The sequence below is a fragment of the Falco peregrinus genome, chromosome 14 (assembly GCF_023634155.1).
Source record: "Falco peregrinus isolate bFalPer1 chromosome 14, bFalPer1.pri, whole genome shotgun sequence".
Classification (NCBI taxonomy): Eukaryota; Metazoa; Chordata; class Aves; order Falconiformes; family Falconidae; genus Falco; species Falco peregrinus.
In genome coordinates, this window is record NC_073734.1 from 14,641,713 (window position 1) to 14,663,811 (window position 22,099).

The 22,099-nt window shown below is 37.7% G+C and overlaps 1 protein-coding gene across 4 annotated transcripts in view; it reads right to left on the reverse strand.

The window, feature by feature from the left end:
• DPY19L3 (dpy-19 like C-mannosyltransferase 3) overlaps positions 1-20,610 on the reverse strand; it is a 37,629-nt gene extending 17,019 nt beyond the window's left edge. The window contains exons 1-15 of one of the 4 annotated variants that reach the window (XM_055818553.1): positions 20,403-20,609; positions 18,780-18,922; positions 18,265-18,398; positions 11,248-11,338; positions 10,273-10,394; positions 9,925-10,070; positions 8,141-8,264; positions 7,255-7,389; positions 5,433-5,564; positions 4,253-4,354; positions 3,370-3,443; positions 2,991-3,149; positions 1,365-1,487; positions 905-1,016; positions 281-337 (exon numbers count right to left, since the gene is read on the reverse strand). In XM_055818553.1, coding sequence (XP_055674528.1) covers positions 281-337; positions 905-1,016; positions 1,365-1,487; positions 2,991-3,149; positions 3,370-3,443; positions 4,253-4,354; positions 5,433-5,564; positions 7,255-7,389; positions 8,141-8,264; positions 9,925-10,070; positions 10,273-10,394; positions 11,248-11,338; positions 18,265-18,398; positions 18,780-18,882 — 1,614 coding nt within the window. In that variant the 5' untranslated portion in view covers positions 18,883-18,922; positions 20,403-20,609. Of the gene's footprint in view, positions 1-280; positions 338-904; positions 1,017-1,364; positions 1,488-2,990; positions 3,150-3,369; positions 3,444-4,252; positions 4,355-5,432; positions 5,565-7,254; positions 7,390-8,140; positions 8,265-9,924; positions 10,071-10,272; positions 10,395-11,230; positions 11,339-17,149; positions 17,233-18,264; positions 18,399-18,779; positions 18,923-19,760; positions 20,043-20,402 lie in introns of those variants that run through there. The other 3 variants (XM_005229339.4, XM_055818554.1, XM_027784015.2) reach the window with 3 other exon arrangements.
• Between the last annotated feature and the right edge of the window lie 1,489 nt (positions 20,611-22,099).

The window sequence follows — 22,099 nt, forward strand, 5'->3', positions numbered from 1 at the left end:
TAAAAGTATATATTTAAATAACACCTGATAACTTACATATACGGTCAGACAAACATTTGTCTCTATGAACAACTACTTTGGAATAAATGAGCCCAACTGATCTTTTACATACAGTTTCATACGCATAAAGGTACTTGCACTTCAGGTAGTCTATCTCACTTTTTAAAATTCAGCTACAAATCTGGTATGCAATTATTTATAAAACAACATCCCTTTATGAGAAAAGGAAAATTCCATGCAACTAAAAAAATGCAAAAATGTTGAGGAAAAAACCTCTTACCTTATATGAAATGAATAGTAATGTAATTATTGGTATAGAATACTTGATCACATGTGTCTAAAAGAAATAATAAAAAAAATATTTGTTATTCTGATGATACATTTATTTGGATAGAGTTAATGTTAATGTATTGATATCTGACATATTTATCATGCAGTGGAATTTACAGTTTGAATTTTAAGACCATATTCTGATTATGTTTTCAAGTCAAGAAAACCCATCCACAAGAACAGACCCACCACAAGTGATGGATTTATATCTGTATACTTAAATCTATCTTCTACAAAGTGGAAAACACTGCATCATTCAGTATATAGACTGTAAAGGTCTTCTCAGACCATTGGTCATTTCTTAATATGGTAAGACTTTTTTTAGTAAAATTGTGGTTATTTTTCATAGCCACATCTATATTGCCATCTAGTGTATTCAAATGGAATTGTTTAACACATAACCCACTAGAAAATACATTTTTACCAAATTTATATAAATATACTTCAGAGATATCCAGTTTAAGAGGACTACAAACAATATTAATTTCAGATGTCTTATAATTCTGAGTCTTGATTTGGTTTAGATATGGAGCAAAACCAAATTATATGAAATGCTGTTAAGTATAGCGCTAACCCTTTGCGATGTGTAGAGATGAATACACTTCAGGATAAGTTTCCATACTTCCGTACTGCACAGGCCAAAAGATGCAAATACACACATGTGAGATATCCAGAGATACTTCATTCTGCAAGAATACAGACAAATTTTTGCTGATCATCTGGAGCTCTGCTAAGCCGCATTGATGACGGCAGTTATGTTATGGAAATTCTTAACACAGTTTTGGACTTTCAGGAGTCTGAGATAACAGAGTAAAAGGCTGACTTTGCACTTTGCTATGTGCTCTTGAGAACATCTCTGCTCCCAAAATTCTACATGTTCTTTTTTGGCAGAACTTTGGGAAATGTCCCAGTGTACAAGCAGAAACACACCAGGGAGAGAAGGAAGGTTCACGATCCTATCAGCTTGTGGTCACTTTTATAAAAATATACTCAACCATCTAAAAAAGCCTTTAGTAGAATTTAAAAACATCTACCTCATTGTGCTTAATGCCAGACATCCAAAAAGAACTGTGTGAATTAAGTTGTAAGCAGCATCAGGCTTCAGTATTATTGTGCATTCTTCCATTTTTTCCATGAACTGGACTCGATTTGAACCACTAATTAAACAGAACGGGGAAAAAAGTGTTACATTAAATTCTGTAACATATTTCATATAGTTATCTGTATTTTAAAAAGGATTTAATCCTTCTGATGCTAAAGGGCAAGACTACTGCTATTAGTCCACAACCTTCTATTGTATCTGGGATACAATGAGGCCTGACAGCATCAACTTGATGCAGCAACAGGTATTTATTTTCTTGTTTAGTTTTCTGGAAATGCAATGGGTTTAAACAAGCTGGTTTAGCAGAAAGGCATTGGTTTATTGCTTGAAACAGCTGTTCCCACAGGGTTCACAGTACTTTTCATCAGAGAAGAACTTAACTGTTTTTGGGGGGGTTGCTGGTATATCTGGATGCTACTAAAGCCATAGATTAGAAGCGAATCTACAGAAGAAATGTTGAAAGGACTGGTCATTGCTTGATGTGGCTGGTCCTGTGAATGTACATGAAAGGCTGATCAAAATAAAGAAGCTGCTTAAATGTGTGGGGTTTTCTCCCGTTTTTTCAGGTGGGGGATAATTGAGATAACTGTGCACTGTGCAAGATTAGAGTAATGTTTGGGATTACATTTAGGATTAGAAAAAGTAAGAGCTGCAGAGCCTTTTGTTTGTTATTGAAATTGATTAATGCAGAATTTTTGAAGAGGCTGGTTGAATAGTACCAAAATGTTTTTCGGATTACTATGACTTCACAATTATCATAACACTGTTTCAGAATGTCTTTCATCCTCTCCCTACCCACCCCAATCCCCCTTTTATCCCGTTTTCCATAAAATCTACAATGAGTGGCATTAGCTACGTAACACTCCTTGAATTTTTGCTTAAACAAGTTTTATATCACTCCTAACTTTTGCCCAGGTTGTAAATGTAGAAGTGAGAGGTCTATAATGGACCATTTACATTTTTTTTTTTTTAATAGCGGTTCAGTGCTATTTTCAGTTCATTGATTTTCTTCTAGTGTTCTGCAAACACCTCCAAACCCTACAGATTAGCTATGAGAACTGGCAGCAGTGATGCACAGTTGCAGTCTACTCCTCCACCACTCCTGCTTCTTCACACAGATCACAGAGCACAGACTATTCCAAGCTCATTTTTGGGCAGTTTGAGGATACCACCAGGGGAATCTTTGATTGGGAGTCCTTTGCACAAGGAAAATGGGATGAACTAAGAAACTAATGTTGTCTTCTATATAGACACCCTTCCCCTGCTTCCCCCTGCTCCCACCCCAGAAAATCCAACCAACCCCACACGTACTGCAAAACTTCAACACACAGAAGAGCTTGAAGGAAGCTACAGAAGAATGTTTCTTTAGGTCTCGTTACATCCTTCACATTTTTAGCTTTAATAGGAAGTTAATTATTTTGTCTGATCTATTACATGTTCTACTGTTTCCTCAGTATCTGTGCAAAGTAATACTGAATGCTGCTGATTTAACTGCCAGCTCCTTAGCCTGTTGAAAAAAATTGATTAAAAAGTTAATCATTTAAAAAACATATTTTACCTGAGGTTCCGAAAGGCAACAATTATAGCTGCAACTGTCATAAGGAAGAGAACAAATATGTAGATGTAAAAAAGTAACGTATCCGAGAGTCTTGAAAAAGTATTTAATGGTAGTAAACCAAAAGCTTCTTCGCAAAGATACAGGTTAGCATCAAAATCTCTGAAGAAAAAAGAATAAACCCTGTCATCATGTATTTCATAACTTGATGTCAAAAAGGACCAAAGTCTCTCTTTTCCCAAGAAATTATAAAGCTACAGTTGTGTAGATTATTATAAAGGAAAATATCCATCAATATATCACCAAGATTCTAAATGAGAATAACCTGCAGGCTTCACTTAATGAAGTCATACAGAACAGCAAAATTGCAGCAAAATCATACCTTGTTGCCCCAAATCCAAATTTTGCCTTCAGGAATTTGAATATATGTTCATCTGACTCAAGGTTAAGAATTTTCTACAAAGGGGGAAAAAGGAAAGGAAATCATATTATAAATTAACCTTCACCCAGTAAACAGTTTTTTCATCAATTTAAATGAAACTGTGAAGCAACACAGGCTTACTGAGATAGGGTGCTTTGCAATAAGGTAAGCATTGAGTTTCTAATTATGGTCCTGCGGTCCAAAGGCGCAGTTACCTACTTTTTAGAATATCTATTAGGGTTAGTTTCTTATTTACGGATAAAGATTACCCAGGACAAGTTGGTTTTAGCTGTACTGCTTCTTTCAACGACTTATCATATCTTACTGCGATACTTTGATTTCCATGTGTACTAAATTTTTATCTGCTGATACAGATCTCTTGAAAAGACCAAAACTCAAAAGCAGAAAAAATGTTACTGTCACTAATGCTTGCAGGTATCTCTGTGCACAAGAAGCCACTAGAAGTATGGTATGGTCTACAACATTTTTATAACAAGTATTCATTTTTAATGGCATTCATTGAAATGTAAATTCAATTAAAATCTTTGCAAATGCTCAGCAGTATCAGAATGCAGTACAAATCTACAGTTGTTACAAAATTACAGGTGAGCATCAAATTACAAATATGTACTTGATTATTTGCTATTAACTTATGAAGTTTTAAGAATATGTTCTAAAAATCTATATAACAAAAAGATTAGCAAACCAGTAATTTCTAAAATGCAGTCTCTGAAATGCAGTGAAATCTCATTGCAATTTTCATTTAGTATTACTGTAGATTGTAACAAATAGCTTTTAGCATAATACATTTTGTAACTTTAGATATTAAAAATTATTTGCTTACCTTGATGAATTTATTTATTATGAGAGTCAGGCACAAGACAAATAGTACGTGGATGATAAGTTTCCCAAGCCTGTTAAGCAAGCCGCCCTTTTTTAGGTTTTTCTAGAAAGAAGAAAATACTAGTATTGAAGTACTTTTTTGTACGTATTAGGAACAAAAGCAACACAGATATTTTGAAATAGCTTACCTTCTAGGCCTGATAAGGATCAAATTTCTATTAGGTTTATGTAAGCAAAAACATATATGTAACCAAGTATCCAGAATAAAGATACATTTCTCCAACAAAACTGAAGGGACAATACCATAAGAACTCCCCAGGGTAGTGATCTGGCAGAGTTTTGTAACTAGCCAAATCGCCTTCCTTCAGAGGAATTTTTTTTATTCATTTTTATTACATTTATAGAACTGCTGGCATCCAGTGAAACTGTGGCTGTGTTCCAAGATTCCCCTGATTTCAGTAGTATCGTGTGCCTTTTGAAATAAATATTCATTAGACCTTCCACCTAAACACGGCAAAGCTGTCTTTTGGCTTTAACTGTCAGCTGATAGAATTTTGGAGCAATTTTCCAGTTCAAAGCTGCAAATACACGAACGGTTCTTTGGCTGCTCACAGGCAATTTCGATTAAGTCCAGACATTATCTATCTATAAAAACCACAGTCCTGATTTTAAAAGTCACGAGTGACAGACAGCAGGAATGGCCCTGTAAGTTCATACATTCTGGTTAGAGGCTGTTGTCAATGCCAGTATCAGAAAAAAGGTAACTGTAAATACAGGAAAAAAATCCTAATCTTTGAAAGAAATAATAGATATCAGTAAACTGAATGTACCTAATTCTCACAGAATATTTTGGTGGAGGCAGATCCATAAATCCAAGACAAGTCCTGCTAAAACAGGTGTAAAGTCCATTTATGCAATTTTTTTGCGGGATGCAAACTGCAACTTGCACAATCTAAATGTTAATAGTAATCACAGAATTATGGTGTCTGATATGCTTGGCGATGCTGTAGTTAGTGTAATTGAATTCATTATTTGATCATGCAATGTTTTTGTTGCTTTACGCTATAGTAATTTCTCTAATTAGTATTAGTAATTTAAGATTATAATGCATATAAATTACTCATTTACCTATATAAATCACACTCTCTATTTAGTAGTACAAAAATATTTTTATTACCTACCTGGATTGTTCTTGCTATCAAGACAGAAGCATTAAAACTTATAAGCAATGATCCAAGAATCATGGAATTAAAGAACTGTAGGACACAGACTAGCAGTAATCCAGAAATCTGAATGATATAGAGCCATGTAACCTGCAACAATAATGAGATTTTTATGCCTACAAAACTTTATAGTCATAGCTGCTTTTCTTTGCATATGTTTTATAAATTATTTCAACATCAATTATTTCTACAAAAAAAAATAATCATCTTGCACTAAATCATTACACTTAGAGCCATTACTATATCCCTTCTACCTTTATGTCCTGACCTAGTTGTGTTAATATTTTATACCTAGGGAAGCCTGGTGCTATAATAAAGTAGGTACGTTAAACAACTGCAGAGTGAGGAAAACATTAATTACTTAATATTTGGAAGTTGTTTTGTATTTTCTTTAGTCAAAGAAGTATTTCTGTATCCTCTCTAATGTCTTTATGACTAAAGAGTAATGGCTCCGTGCCGTTCAGCAATCAAACATCAGCTGATTTCTATAACTTTTTTCTAATAGTTTAGTATAGTCCTTTTTGAGCTATGCTAAACTATTATGAACATTCAGCTGAATGCAAACAGCAAAAACTGGCTGATTTTCTGATACAGCAGTACCAAAATATAAATTTTACCTGACACAAAGATCCTGAGTTCAGTCTTGTATTACAGCAGTGGTGTCAGTATCAAATGGCCCAACAAACTTCAATTGTTTTAAGTAGCACTTTTTTGAAAACTAATATGGAATAAGAGTGGTGCAGTAAGTCCATTTTAGTATAATTCAGGATGAAGCTGGTATTTGCCAACTTTTAAGGTAGCTGAGATTAGTCACACTAATTGCTAACCTCAGCTTACATTTGCAGATGTAATGAAGAGTTTAGAAACGGTTAAATAAACTACATTTATCTTCATATGCAGCCACCATAATAATTTTCAGTTAAATTAATACAATTACTAATATTCAAGCCTGCTTCAAATTTAACATTACTTTAATGAAGAGAATTAACTCTTCACCCTACTGCACCCTTCCTTAAAGTTAGAACTTTTTTCAAGTAGCATGAGCTTTTACAAGAGCTAAAATCATCTCAGTAGAATTTCACAGTGACATTAAATTCAAAGATAATGTTTCCATCTTCTACAGCATACTTCTATTTCCTAAGATTGACTGTAAATGATCCCGTATCTTCTTAGTAACACTTGTTTTACTTTTTGGCTCATTCAGTTCAGCAACAAAGCAGTGACAATGCTGTTATTTTGCAGTGGATTTGAGTGTATGAAAGATAACCACTTCTCTTGAGCAATCTGGTCTATCTTCTTCCTTCTCTTTGTGGTACAGTGCTACACCAAACTTTCAGACAAGGATGCACAATACTTGAGGCAAGATTCATACATTGTTATGACTTCAGCTTAGGCAAAGTCTTCTTAGGCAATTTTTTTTCCCCTGGCCACTTCCAGAGGTCATGCTTAAGCTGTGGTATTAGATCAACCGTTATGATGGTGTTTAAAAGCAATTCCTTAATAGTGTCAAAACATGGCTGTGTTTAAACAAAAATTAAACAATAGAAGTGAATTACATAAAGTGAAATAAAATCAGCTGAAAAGCAAATTGGAAATGGTGTTGTTTTGATTATTCATTCTTACACTTGCAGTATATACACTGTGATTACTTAAAAGCACAAAGCAGCACGGTGTACAATCTGCATCACTTTGGGCATTCAGGCCACTGGTTAGTAAAATATGTCCAGAACTGTCAGCTTTATGATAGAAAAGAAAAATATTTGGTCAAACATAACCTTACCTTTGCTGTGGGAAGCATGTCAAAGCAGTCCAGTATGAATAATGCTAATGCTTGTATCAGCATCATAAACTGATTAAATTGCCAAGTCAGGCTAAAGAGAAATGTTGCTATGAATACAGCCATAAGCGTCAATCTCTGGAAGGAGAGAACAAAGTTTTATTTAACTTCATAGTTTCCTTCATTAAAAACACAAAACAACCAACCCCCCTCAAGAAAACCAACCAAAATCCACCTTAATTTGGTTTTATTTTAAATCCATTTCTAAAACATTAACGTAGGTTTTCTAACTGCAGTAACTGCTTGGAGGATAATGAAAGTTTTTTGGAGTTACAGGCTCTTGTATTTATGCCTGTATTTTACCACTGTAATACCCCTTCCAAGAAAATAGTGAGATCTCAAATAGTTTCAGACCATAGATTAACATGCAACACATGTTTTACTATGCAATAAATAGCAGTTGCTTGATCAAATGAGGAGTAATAACTCAAGAACTGTTTGTCAAAGAAACCGTATCACCGATTTGCTTTTATTCTTGCAGATCAGGACAACCTCTTAGATTTGTAAACCAAATGAATTAAAAAGACAATCTTTAATCCTTATGCTTTACAAGCTTTTCTCTTCCTGCCCATTTTGTGTTACTCTCATGTTTTCTTAAATACAGTGTTGTCTTGTACTTCAGAGCTTGCCTTTTTTCATCACTGAGCATATGTATTCCTTTGTACTTCTACCGCATCTACATTAATAGAAGGCTCATCTGATTAATGTTTTCAACAGCATGACACGTGTGTGTGTGTATATCGACTGCTATAACACTTGGTAAGTATTTTGACCTAAGTTTTAGAGATAGTTTTCTGATACTGTTGTCATGCTTGTTAGAAATACTCACTTCTTGAACAGGCTGTAGATGAGTTCTGAACAGGTATGTGATGGCTGCTATTTGGACAGCAAAGAATGGTAGTGCCCAGTTCTCTCTTAAAGGAATGGTGAATTCCACTCTTGTAGTATCTACTCTGTACAAAACAAACAAGACTTTCATAAATTTAAAACAATTAAAACACCAACCTGGTAACAGAGAGGTTGCATACAGGCATCTTTGTGGTATTTTAACTACTTGATAAAAAGAGAGGCTCTACACTCCCTTCAACATGCCTGGCTCTGAAAAAAATCGTTCTGGAAGTCACCCATTGTTTCTGTACCACAAATGTTGTATTTGAGCTTCACTTACTGTTAAAAAACTTATACTGTGGATTAAGTCTTACGAAGCACAGCTTGGGTAATTGAAAAATCAACAAATGCTAAAACAAAAACAAACCCAAAATCCAGCATGTGGAGTTTTCACACCACAGGTAATTTTACTTCACTTTTTGGTTTGTGGAAAGCATGTGTAGGAATAAACAGGTATCAGTTTCTTCACTGTGATCTCAGTGCATTGGATTTAAACACTGCTAAACTGGTTAGGAATCTCCGGTCATTTTTTTGAATGTTCGAACATATAAGTATGTGGTGGAAGTTAAGTTCCCCAGAGGTTAGTCATTTACAAAAACTGAATTAAATGTTAAAACCAAAAAAACATTTCCCCCTTTTTTTTTGCATAGAGGAAGCATTTGTTAAAAAGGAAAGTAAGCACAAGATGTGCTTAGCTTGATGAAAAAAAATGTCTAAAATGGAGTTACTCAGTAGCCTCAGATGTATGTCATCTGGACAGAAAGTCTTTATCTAAATCAGTTCCATGTACTTATTTTATTTGCATAGGGGATAACAAGCTTCCATTGTTCATGGACTATTAGAAAGATGGAGAAAACAACTATGCTCTAAATATTCTGTAAATGGAAAAGATGACCTCATGAAATACACAAGTGAACTACTGCACACTGCATGTATTATTTAATTCCTTTCATCTTTGGAGAAAGAAACAGTTTCCCACTACATACACCTATAATCATTCTGTAACAGACATGCTTGCAGATAAAACTCCTTTACAGCTGCTAATTCACATACCAAACAGTTTTGATAGAACTGACACTGCAATCTTTTTTTCTTAATTAATTTACAGATAACAGCCCAGTCACCAATATTAACTTCATGCCAGCAGCTTACTGCTGGCATAAAGACAGTTCTTTAGTTTTTCTCTCCAAATTGAGAATTCTTCAAGTGCTAAAGCACTAAAACAGCTCAATTACCATCTTTTTTCTCTGAGTCTTAGTGCAGGAGATGTCTACAGGAATAAGGAAACAGAGAAAGCTGACTGATGGTCTTTGTTGAAGGAATCCCTGGAGGCTGGATGTAGGGCTGTGAGGAGAGACCTGAAGGGCACATATGTATGTAGGTGTCTTTAACACCGAAGGGATCCTAGGATGGAGAAGACAGGGTACATCATCTGGAGATCCAGACTCCTCTGAAATACGTAGGCTACTTTCAGAGACCAATTTAAGCCAAATTTTTCAATTTTCTACTCCTACTTCTTGAAACTTTAAAATCCTAGCCTGCGGTTAGCTCACTTTGTTTTATACAACTTAAAACATTTTTTCCATTTTCTGGCTAATCTGGAGAGAGGCTTTATAATTTCATTTTTTTTGTCCAATTAATCATGCATTTGAATCACGCCCTGTAATGCCTTACCTTTGAAATGAGGTACAATTTTAGAAACACCGAATGTTTAATCTCACTTACCTGTTTGTAATGTACCAGCAAGCTGCCAACAACCCTGAAAGCCATGTTCCACTAAGAAGCCAGCTTGTTACATACAGAGCAATGACATAAACTGCCTGAAGTCCAAACAAAGTGTAGATATAAAAATAAACGGGCTCTAGGTATTGCTGTAAAACACAAGAATACTGATGTTGACATAAAACACTCATGGCGGGGGGATTATACTTACTATGAATTAGGTTCTAATTTTACAAATTAAAAAGGTATCAGGAATATTTCTAATTAGAAAATAACTAAAAAGGGGAGCTATCATTCACTGCGCAATCTTCATAATGCACTTACAATCTAAAGCCATAAATAAATGCCTACCTGAATTGGAAGAATCCTATACAGAATGCTGAGAAACACCTCCTGGTAAACATTCATTCTTTCAAGTATGTTAATTGTCCTCACAGATTCAGTTTTATTGTCATATACTAAACCATGTAAACCTTAATGATAAAGAGAAATTGAAATAGGAGATTGTCATTTTCCCCCTCCATCTTCATTTGAACAGTGAATAACTTTTTCAAAGGTATTTTAGGATCTCTCATCAAAAACTGCAAACTTTTGAGTCAAGGATTCAGAGGATCACATTACCTCTGAATCAACATGACCTTCTGAGGTCTTCAGTCTCCCTGCTTCAAATGTGACTGAGAGTGCTAAATCAAGTACTATGTATTTAGTAATGTAGAAAACACGTATTTTTACACTTACATTCCTAGCACAGAATCTGTGGTACATACTGGATCTTGAGAATCATTCTCGTCACTACATTGAACACAGGTGATGTTAATACTGACAAATGTGTACTATGAGCAAAATTGCTAGGCAGCAACAGTTAAGTATCTAGAAAACATGAGACTGTCACAGAAAACCCCATCATCATATATGACTTCCTTGGAAGCTGCTCATTGTGTCACTTACTGTCCAGGCATACAGCAAAAAAATTGCCACTTCCCACAAATAGCTCATAATTCAAATGAAACGAGAAGAATAAAAATGAAAGTAATAACTGAATAAACCAGCAAGGCTGAAACCTTAACAGATATGAAGTTGTCCCTCAAAGCGACTGCCTTCATCAGAATGTGAGCGTGTGGCACAGAAACCAATGTATCATTGTGAAATTTATTACGTCCATGACTTTGTGGCTCCTTGGTGTATGAAGAGAGTAAATCTGTCTGCAGTACAATTGTTACACTATCTTTCGCAGTTACGGTATTCCTTGTTCTCAACTACATTTGAAAAATTATTAAAAAGTCAGCTGGCAACACGAAGTAAAACTTACTTTACAGTTTACAATACCTTGCTGGATGGAAGCAGCCTGAATCATCTGTTTGTAGTAGGAATAATAAAGTCCACATTCTGTTCTGAATGAAATTTCTCTTTCGACTTCCTGCAAGTGAAAGTTCAATAGTAAAGTCACTTTCCATTTGCTTTTCACAATCACATGAAGCAGCCTTCAACTCAAATTCTTGCGGCACCAGGGAAATTAACCTATACAGTGGCTTGAGTCTTTGGCTCCTTGCATTCCAATGCAACTTAGTTCAAATAAAGATAAAATACATGGAAAAATTAGGGTGATAGGTAAATGGCTGAAGTGTCAATGCCTCTGCTAACTGGGAAAACGCGTATGTCTTTTATGATTCTGATAGGCTGTTCAGAAACATTTTGGATCTTTTTTTTTTTTTTTTTTAATATTCAGCATTTAGATAGTGCAGTGGCCAACAGCTGGACTTTAACGCTGCATACGCTTGCTCCATGCACTTAACCTTTTCTTCCAGATGTAGATATCCCATAGTGTTCCATGGCTTTGCCACCTTAAGGCTCAATTAACTCACTGTGCTATACTTGGGACTGCATCATAATACCACTCTGGTACTTCAGCTGGCAGGTTCTGCTGCTGCCCACTTGTTAAATGCTGGTTCTTGCAGGAAGCCAGCTGTTCATCACTCTCATACTAAAAATTACGGGTTTAAAGGAAAAGTGATTCTTAGTTTTTAGGTGTAGGTAAAGTTACTGTTTTAAATGTAAAAGTGTTCAAATTATTTAAACTAGGTTCACTTCAAACGGTGCCTTTTTCTTGGCTGATATTGCAGCAGGTTGAGTCTAGCAAGATACGAAAGTTCTAGAGAAAACTGCTCTCAGTACAGGATCTCTGCTTTGCAATTCACCTCCTTTTGTTAACTCATTAGTTGTGAAGACCTAATGAAATTTAACACAATCAGAGCCTTGGGAAACCACATTTAAACAAAGTAAGACTGAACCAACAACCAATCTGAAGAGAAAGAATAGGCATTGTACATATTTTTTTATTATTATTAGTGATATTTTTAGTTGTTTATATAAAAACATCCCAGCAAACATATTTCATGAGCAGTAAGTTAGAAAACGTTTATATACAGACCTGAAAATCTAGTAAGATTCCTGTATGTGATGTATGCAAGTCATTAAGACATTTAAGTGGTATTTCTAAAAATAATCTTATCAATTCAGCTTTCTTCACAAAAAACCATTACTGAAATAACAGAATGCTAGTGTTTTCTGAGATTTTTATGAATGCCATTCTGGTTAATGCAACCTTGTGTAGAATCCCAAGACTTTTCATCTTTCTTATATAGTCCTATCTCTTTTGCTGGAACAGAATCAATACTATTTCAGAGATAACATAAAGCTAGATAAAAAAAAATCATGTTCCTCCCTCCTCTGGCCCAGTATAAAATCTTATTTCAAACATGTGTTTTATTGAAGTCAACTCTTGACAAACTAAACCAACATTAGTTCCGATCTGAGAAAAATCAACAGATAAAAATGCATCTGATTCAATGTAAGTTTACAATTAAACTCTCCAGCTGCTCTATGACATACAAATCATTGTAATATCAGCAGAAGAAACTGACACTGGCACTAAATACTAAAAGCCACACACTTGGCAAAATGAGAATGCTGGATTTTGAACGAGCTCTATTTTCAAATTCATCACTACTGGAAAGTTTTCTAATACCAAAAAGTGGCTGATTCTAAGTGCTCGTAAAAAAAGAAAAAAGAATAAAGAAGGAATGTTAACATTTGGAATTTATTAAGGGGGAGAGAGAAGTCACAGAGGGGGATCTAATTAGCAAAAATGCATTCAAACATGATTAATTTGTAATCCTGGCACCAGCTGTATTCAACCAAATGCTATACTTTATGAGACAAACACTAGTGAGTTTTACATCTGTTTCACGCTAAGGTAACATCTGTTTTATTCACTCACAATACTTTTCCAGTTCTACAGCAATTTATACTTTTCCTAGTGTTCCATGTCAATAAAAACATACAGACTTATGGGTAAGCAGTGTAACAGCACATTTATCTTTCTGTATATTCAATTTGTGAGTCTTTAACAAAGAAGTTATCACTGTTCCAAGGGGGAAAAAAGAATACTATCCTCCAGAATACATATAGAGTTGCACATCATTCCTATTTATGCAGTTGTATCCCAATAATATTAAGTATTCAAAACAAAATACAAAGGACTTCCTGTCAAGGGCAGTGCAAAAATTTTAGAGCTTAGGTTTCCTCAAACTCCTTAATCAAGTCATTCACAATACTTAGCAAGAAGCCAAAGCCCGAGTTAAGATTTTCCATAAAGAAAGTATGTAAAGCTCTAATTACTCTTCTGACAAACCTAAAACACTATTTGTGTAATGGAAAATATTTTTTAGTTGTTCAATTTAAGATCAGAAAAATCCAAGAATAGTCTCAACCACAGAAGTGGAAAGAATACACAGCTGCTGTCAGTGTTCCTGGTTGAGAATCATGCCCTCAGCAAAATTATCTAATCCTTGTACATGGTCTCTTGGCTGGTTAACCTCACACCCATCTGCTAGAGTGGCATGGTTCCTATTCAGATCAGCCTTTTGATCCAGAGTAAAAGCACCCATAACAACTCAACAGGTACTTCTTTGGAAAAATACTACCATAGTACTGGACTGCCCTCCTCCTCTTCATGACTTACTCATTCATTTTGCAGACTTCTAATTAGCTGGCTACCCATTTCCCCACTTTTTTTTCATCTTTCTTTTTATATTCAAAACTTAATAAGGGACAATATAAGCACTTCAGTGAAGGAATCCCAGGTTTCTTATCCTGCAGCTGAGAGATACAAAATTTGGTATTTTCATTCCTGACTTGCGAGCAGCAATTTTATTAAAGGCAAATTCAATAATAGTAGTCTAAATGCTTAATTGGAAGGGATGAAGAACAAACAAAAGCTCTGAAGTTTGACTGTTTGTGTTACAGTATCAATTTGCTATGTGGCCTTGGCTCATCCCTGTTCAAAACTTCTTCAGTGTGCACTGAACAAGCAATATACCAGCTGACAGGAGAGGTAACACCATTCCCTCTGTCCCCCCCCATTATGTTATTTTCATAGTAGATCCTGTTCCCAAAAGGTAACTCTAACTTGAGGAGCAGTCACTAAACCACTATTGAAGAAATCAGTAAAAATAGACTAGACATTTTATATGTTGTGCCAGAAAGTTTTCAGAAACCTGAGAAAGGATTTTTGGATAAGAAATCTGTTTTGGTTTTCACCATCATAAACTGAAGTCTTTGTTGTTTTAATGTATATGAGGAGAGACTGAAACTTTTTTCTTCAAAATTGTTTCATCAAGGTAAGTGATCATAACCTTCTGTGATCCCTGCTGGAAGTGTACACAAACACAGCTTCTGACTATGTGACATGGTATTCTGTATTCTCTTTGTCATCATTCTTTCAGGAATTCTTGGAATACAAAAAAAAAAAGAATACCAATCACATACTTCTTTCATAGCATAAAACACTCTTCAAAATCTGCATTTTCAGTTTCTCGGATAACAATTCTATATCTTCCTCCAACGACCATGGCAAATTTATAACAGTAGGCATATTTATTAGCAAATAACAAGATTCACACATACTGCAGCAGGGGAAATCAATGCATTGTTGAAAGCCATATTCAAAATAGAACAAAGAGTGTAACAACTACAAAACAGTTTTTCTAGCTGGGAGAACCATTGCTGGAAGACGCCCAAAACTGAACTGGCTTTCCATCAACTACAACTGAAGTTACAGAAAGACAATCACTACAAGTGTACATGCTTGCAAATTCAGTTACTTAGAAGTTAAGAATCATGACTGCACAACGAACTATTTTACTTTCAATTTTTAGGGCTGAATGCAATTGGCAAACTGCACAGCTTTGTAGCTACACAATCATGATGTTCATATATCAATGAGGTCTTCAGAACAAAAATTCCACCTTTTGTACCTAAATGGTGTATGTAAACAGCGCTGTCTAGTTCAAGTGCAAAAGTATCAGATAAACACTGCAGACCTCCTTCTACTGCTGTACAAAGAGAGGAGTACCTTCATGTAAAAGAAAAAGATGACAAAAGAAGTCTTCTAGTACATTGCACTGTATCAATTTACCAGCCATACATGTCCTTTTGCGTACCAATTCCTACCATCTGACTAGTTGTACTTTATTGGAAGAGAGAAGTAAAGTTTAGGGAATAACACATCATTATAGAATTTGTGTATCAGAGTTCAGCAACATAAAATCTCCAAATCTGCGCTGTTTAAAGCTAATTCAGAGTGACTGAAGTTACTAATTTCACATGTATGGAAATACAACTGATTTAGAATTAATTTTCTTTTCTCTGTTTCAGAGCAGTGGTGATGCACTATGTTTCATAGGTATGGGGGTTAATGAAACACTGGATGCATACTAGTATTGTGCCCATTTATTCTACAGGTAATGTTCAAAAGAAGCAGAATAAAACAAAATAGCCCCTGTGCTTCATTAAGCAAGGCATGCAGTAATTATGTGCCAAGGATTAGACTATAGTCCTCTCTTCTGAGAATTCGGGCTGGGATACATATTAAAATAAAACTTACTCTTTCAAAATTTTTAGAAAATTCAGTTAATATATGCAGAAAATTATGCTTTGCCCAAACTATAAAATGTTAGAGGAAAAAAGCAAGTTTTTAATTTATTTTCCACATAATTTTTTAGGATCTCCAATTGTTCCACAGTGTATTTTATTCTCACCTTTAATTAGTGTATAGTATGTGCTATAACATTAACCAATTCAAAGTGCTGGAAACCTGTACACGCATCTAGGGACACTACAATGTCCACTCATACAAGCACGGAGAGGTCGACATACTGGCTTACAGATGTTATGATGAGCCGCCTTGCGTCAGCTTTGCAGGAGTTTTCACAGGCTCTTAATATGTGGTCTTCTCTTCCCATACTACTCACAAAACAGTGTTTTATTTAAACTTTATCTCATCCATGTATTCCTTCTCTGCTTAGTTAAGAGAAAGCGTATCAAAATACGCAGTTCAGATTTCTCTTCTTGTTATTTATGGCCACAAAATGCTCTGATATGGATACTGGCAAGAAAGTAAGTCTAGACTGTATTTAAGTTAACAGTAAAACCTTGGAAAGCTTTGTGTTAATCAAAGTGAAAGCACAGTCAGAGTCTGACTTGTCTGACAGTTGCAGAAATTTTGATTAGAGTTGACTCATCCCAAACTTTCTTTGTATTTGCAAATAAACTGCAGGGGATACTATCTGTTTGGTTTCAAACTGTAATAAATAATTTGAGAACAAATCTTTCTTCAACTTTGAATCTTGCCTGGGACATGCTTACAAATTGCTTTGATTTGTCTGATCAATCAAGTTAGAGCTATAGCCTTCTATTTGGGAAGATAACCCTAGAAACAATTTAAGTTGAGAGCGCAAATGTGAAAAACCAAAACAGGTTACACTCCCTGAACACACAGCACCAAAAAGCAGAGGTACGTATGAAGCCTGATCACTTCTGGCTCTCTGTTACATCCAGTTATTTTATCTCTAATATGTGAAATCTTACTAAAGCTTTTCCTGTTGCTACCAGTTTAAAATTAGCACTGTAGCCACATGCATCCTCTGGTGGACTTCACACCTTACTGAAGAAGGTATAACGTGAGATCAGAAAACATCTGCATCTCTGTCTCCTTTAGCCTGCTGGTAGATGAACTTAACACTTTACAGAACCTTTCCGTCAAATTGGCTGGAACTGTTGATGTTCCAGTGTTACTAGTTATTGTATCAACTCCATAGGATGAAATGAGAGCTACAAAGACAACAGAAACCAGATTAAAAATATCACTTTAAATGAGAACAATAATTACCAAATAAAATGAGCATTTCATCCATTGTGAGGCCATTTAACTGCCACTACAGACCACGTTCTCTCAGTGAATTTTGTGTCCCTCTGTATCAGTTTAACAGAAAAAAAATGCTCTGTTATGTTCATACATTGCCACAAGTCCATGCCCGTTTGTATTTCAAAATATATAATACCTGCAAAATTATTCAATACTTGCTTTTGGAAGGAAAAGGCAAACCTAAGGTCTACCCTCAACATATATACAATCTATCTATATATACAAAGAGGGGTGGGTACAAAACAGTATTGTATATATAATACAACAACAATTATTTCAGAAAGTGCCAACCATTTTTATTACAGGAACATAAATGTTTCTGGGACAGAAAAAGTGCGTATTACAGGAAAGATACATTGCAATGAAAGTATTCCAATTAAATACATGTAACTTTGCATAACATAATACACAGACCTAACAGAGTGAAATTAAGGGAATCTAAAAGGGAAATGACTCACCTGTTTCTCTTCTCTGGTTAAATTTAGATATGTGTATAGCTGCATTATTTTCCCATGCAATGATTCTAGGAAAAAACTAGTCAGTCCTGGATCTTGGGAATGGTTAGTTTTACATTGGTGAATGTCTGAAATATGTTTTGAGGTTTGTAAATTTATGATAACGTTACATAAAACTAGTACTGAAGAGTAAGATACTGTGCCTAAACTGTATGACAACAACACAGTGTAAATACAATTGAAGAACTGTGTGCCAGGATTTTGCATATTGTTTATTTTAACTGTTTTTTGTTCAGTTTTGGATTGCTTTGGATAAAGAAAGATTATTATAGAGCAACATATTGTTAGAATGTTGAAATTCTATTCTAGATAACGATCAATGTTTGGAAGAACCATAGCTACAACTCAGCTGCTGCATAGCAATGGTTTTAAAAACTGGGGGCAGTTACTTAAGTATTTAAAAAGTGATGTGAAGGGAAGCAGAGCTTTTTGTAAATTAATTTTTTTAAAAACGAAATCATCTAGGTTTTTTAGCAAGTTACAAGACAAATAAATGAAATTTCAAATAACACTTATACTGATGCTCTATTAAAGCATTGATGAAACTATGAAAATGACTGTTACCTTAATATTGGAAAACCACAGGTCATTTTCATGCAGTGTAGCAACATAAACAGAAGTAAGAAGTCCAAGAGAGATGGCAAGAATTCCACCAACAGTTATTGAGAGTATGTTCCACAGCTTTCCACCTGTATGATCTTAGAAGAAAAATATTTCACTCTGTAATTGTGAAACACATAATTCATCTTAAAGGAATTTTGGAAACTCATTTATACATGTCCCGTGCTAGCACAGTTTACATTCTGTAGGTAACAGGATACTTGGCTTTAAGGGGTCTTTATGGAGAAGTCTTTTTTAATCTTCTCATATAGCAAACTCAAGAGTATTTTATTTACATGCAAAGTGAACTAAGGTGTGCCTTAATTGGTAACATGTAGTTATAGTTTAAGAACACCATGATCCTATATAAATCTAGATCAATGATTTTGGTGATATTCTTCTAACCTGTGCTTAGGATAGATACCTAAAGCTGAACACTACTAAAAAGCCATAATGTTACAATCCTCCTCGTTACCCACCAGACACAATTTTCCCATCAGGCTTCACATTCTTCTCCTCTGGAGGCTGATCTTCAGGCACTTCTGTGCCTTTTCCAACCCTTCTCTGTCTTATGGTTGTCATGACGTCTGTCACTTTAATTCATTATTCTTCAGTTTGACTCCTAAATGGACACAGACAAGCAATGCATCTTCCGACCCAAACATTCACTTAATACTGTATGAAATATGTGAAAAATACCCCGTATTTTACTGCTATCACTTTGACTTACAGAACTAAACCAAAGTGTTGTCTTACAAAAATTCAAGATTTTTAAATCTGCACAACTTGGAGTGCAAATGAAAGCATAGAAAAAATATTGTTTTAGATTTGTAAAGACTTAAAAGTTCACAATTTTACATACTCTTGCACAGGTTTTCAGAATGATTAATTACTTTAGCTGCCCTTGCTTTTGGCCCTTGACTCAAAATGCCCACCAGGCTCCACTCTGAAAAAGTGTAAGCCCTTCAACGAAAAATTAGTCCTTTTAGGGTATTTTAGTTGGGCACCTAAAATAGAAAGCCAGTTGCCTGAATCTTGGCTTTCAGGAAATCCTGAAAAAGGGGACCATGAGATGCAAAAATTATGTCAGAGAAATTGTGTTATGAAAACCTAGAGAGTCAGCATTAAAACAAAAAAAATCCTTATGTTTTAGGTTTGTAAAGCACCATGAAACCTGAGAACACTACAAAAGACAGAAAGAAGAGCAGCTTGTCATTCCCCGTCAATTCCCAGGAGCTCTCTCTGTTCCGGGAGGAGGGTCCACAAACAAACCCGCTTCAACCTTCCATTCCATGCTTGGAAATTAATTATGTCCCATCCTGAATGCCCCAATCTGCTACCATCCCCAGAGCACAAACACTGGTATTTGTGTCACCACTAGTATAACCGACCGGTAATGACCTAAGAAATGCACCTCAACTGCACAACTTTGTCGTTTTAAAGCTTCTGCAGGGAATTACCTTCACCTTTTCCCCACACGCCTGGGAAAACACACGGAGGGAACTATGGGAGCATATATCCAAGCTGTTTTTAAATAGCTGGTGTGTAGAAAACCCGACAACTAATTAACAGAGGCAAGACAGTCACCGCAGCCACGCTCCTTCCCCGCACCGGCCGCCTCAGCCGGCTCTCCTCAGCGCTGCGCCGAGGGGAACGGCTCTGCCCGCCACACGGGGGAAAGCCTCGACGGGGCGCCCGGGGGGAGCGGGCCCAGCCCGGCCCCGCAGCTGCCAGAGGCGAGGCGAGGCCTGGGGCGGCGGGGGCAGGCTCTGCGCTGCCGGCCCAGGGGGCACGACAGGGGCCTCGAACACCGGTGGCGGCAGGGCAGCGCGGCGGGCAGGCGAGAGGGCGGCCGGGAGCGGAGAGGAAAGCGGCCCCGGAGGCCGGGCAAGGCGAGAAAGGGAGACAGGAGGAGCGGGCCTGGGGCCGCTGCTCCCCGGGCCGGGGCAGGCCCCACGGGGCGCGGGCAGCTCCACACAGCGCCGCCTTTCCGCCGCCGCGCCTCGCTGCGGCCTGCGCGGCCCGGCCCGGCTCGGCCCGCTTGACGGCGGCCCGCCCGCCTCCTCCCCTTCCCCTCCGCCCCCCCCAGGCGAGGCCGATACCTGCCGGCGCTCCGAGGGCTGCGGGTTGCTGCAGCGGGGCGGCGGCTTCTCGTACCGGCGCTGCCTGCGCGGAGCCGGCCGCGCCCGGCCGCCAGGAGGGGAAAGGGCGGGGGCGGGCGCGGCGCCTTTTGTTCGGCCGTGCCAGGCGCGGCGGAGGGGCTGCGGCAGCCGGGGCGGTGGGCAGTGGGCAGGCAGCCGCCGCCGCACGGGGAGGCCCGGGCGGGGAGGAGCCGCGGGCCTCGGGCAGGGGGCGGGCTGAGCGGCGGCGGCGGGGCGGCACCGTCCGCGGCGAGCTCGGCCTCCGCCGCTGCTGGCGGGGAGGGGACGGCTACAGCCCCGCTCCGCAGGCCGGCCCTGGCTGCCCTCAGAGGGGCTAACGTGGTTGAAATGTCGGCGCTGGGGCGGGCGGGGAAGGTGCTTTTTTAAAACAGGGGCGTAGGATTTATATGTTAGTGATGGTGTCGTCGTGTGTGTACCCCTACCCCCCCAAGTAGATGCAGTTCCAGGTACATGTTAAGTGATTTCTGAAAATTAGAATCCCAAACGGCACAGGTCTGTTTTGTGTTCAATCCATTATAAGCACCACTAGTTATTGATCAACTGCAGCACCAACGTGCCGGGGGGGGGTGGTGGTGGTGTGAGGGGAAGACCTTTACCTGTGTAGCAGAAAACTGCAGCACTGGACTGTTTCCTACTGCACAGGGACAACCTACCCACACACTAACTCTTTACTGTAAATTTTATTTGTAGTGTCTTTCAAGATAGTTATTTTAGAAAAAAAATTCCCCATAAAGCCTTTATCAACATGTCAACTTTTGCTTTTGGGCAAAACCATCTTAGTTTTACCAATTCTGTGTTTTTGTTTTTTTTTTAAACCTAGGTAATATTGGGTGAAGTCAGTATGTAATAGCGTTTCACTTTCTGAGTGGCTCCGAGTGACAGCTCTTTTCCAAACATGCCTAGAAGGGATTGCAAAGAACCCCAGTAGCACGGTGCGTTAACTTTTCTGCAATAATTCTGTCCATAAATATGTGCCAAAGATACAGGACAGTGATTCAAATCCTACCTGTGTGGCAGGGCTCTACCCCCTATTCTCCTAATTCCCAGGAGCGTTACAATCATCAGACGTTAGGTCAGTGCAGCTCTATCCCAGCAAGCTGTGTGTCCAGTCCCCTTTCTGCAAAAGCTGCAACTTCCAGTAGCGGGCACGGTGCCCTTTCCCTGGGCAGCTGCAGCCCTGTGCTGGGCTGGCCAGTGCTCGTAAGCAGGGAAGGTGATAAGGTGTCTTGGGGTATCAGGTGGATCCCACATGACCAGGTTATTTATGGGGGGGGGCAAGTAACTTCTGACAAGGCTCTTCTGCTGCATTAAGCTGAAGCAAGCAAAGTATTCTAGCCCGGTGAACAGGGTAATACCTGCATGCCACATCCTACACCACAGGGACTTTTTTTCTCAGGTTTTGCATTAGAGAAAATGTGAAAAAGCTGCGCGGTACAGCATTCTGTAGCATTGCAACTAAACCCATTTGTAGTTCCAGCTTTTCTTACTTCACCGTATTTGGCCCAGGGCTATAATAACAACAACAAAATGAAAAAAGATTGCCTGTTTATGTAGATGTAAACCATGATAATACCAGCAATGGATACTCTGGCAGTACTTTCTCTTTTCTCTCCTTGGCCAGCAGCAGCAACTGAGTT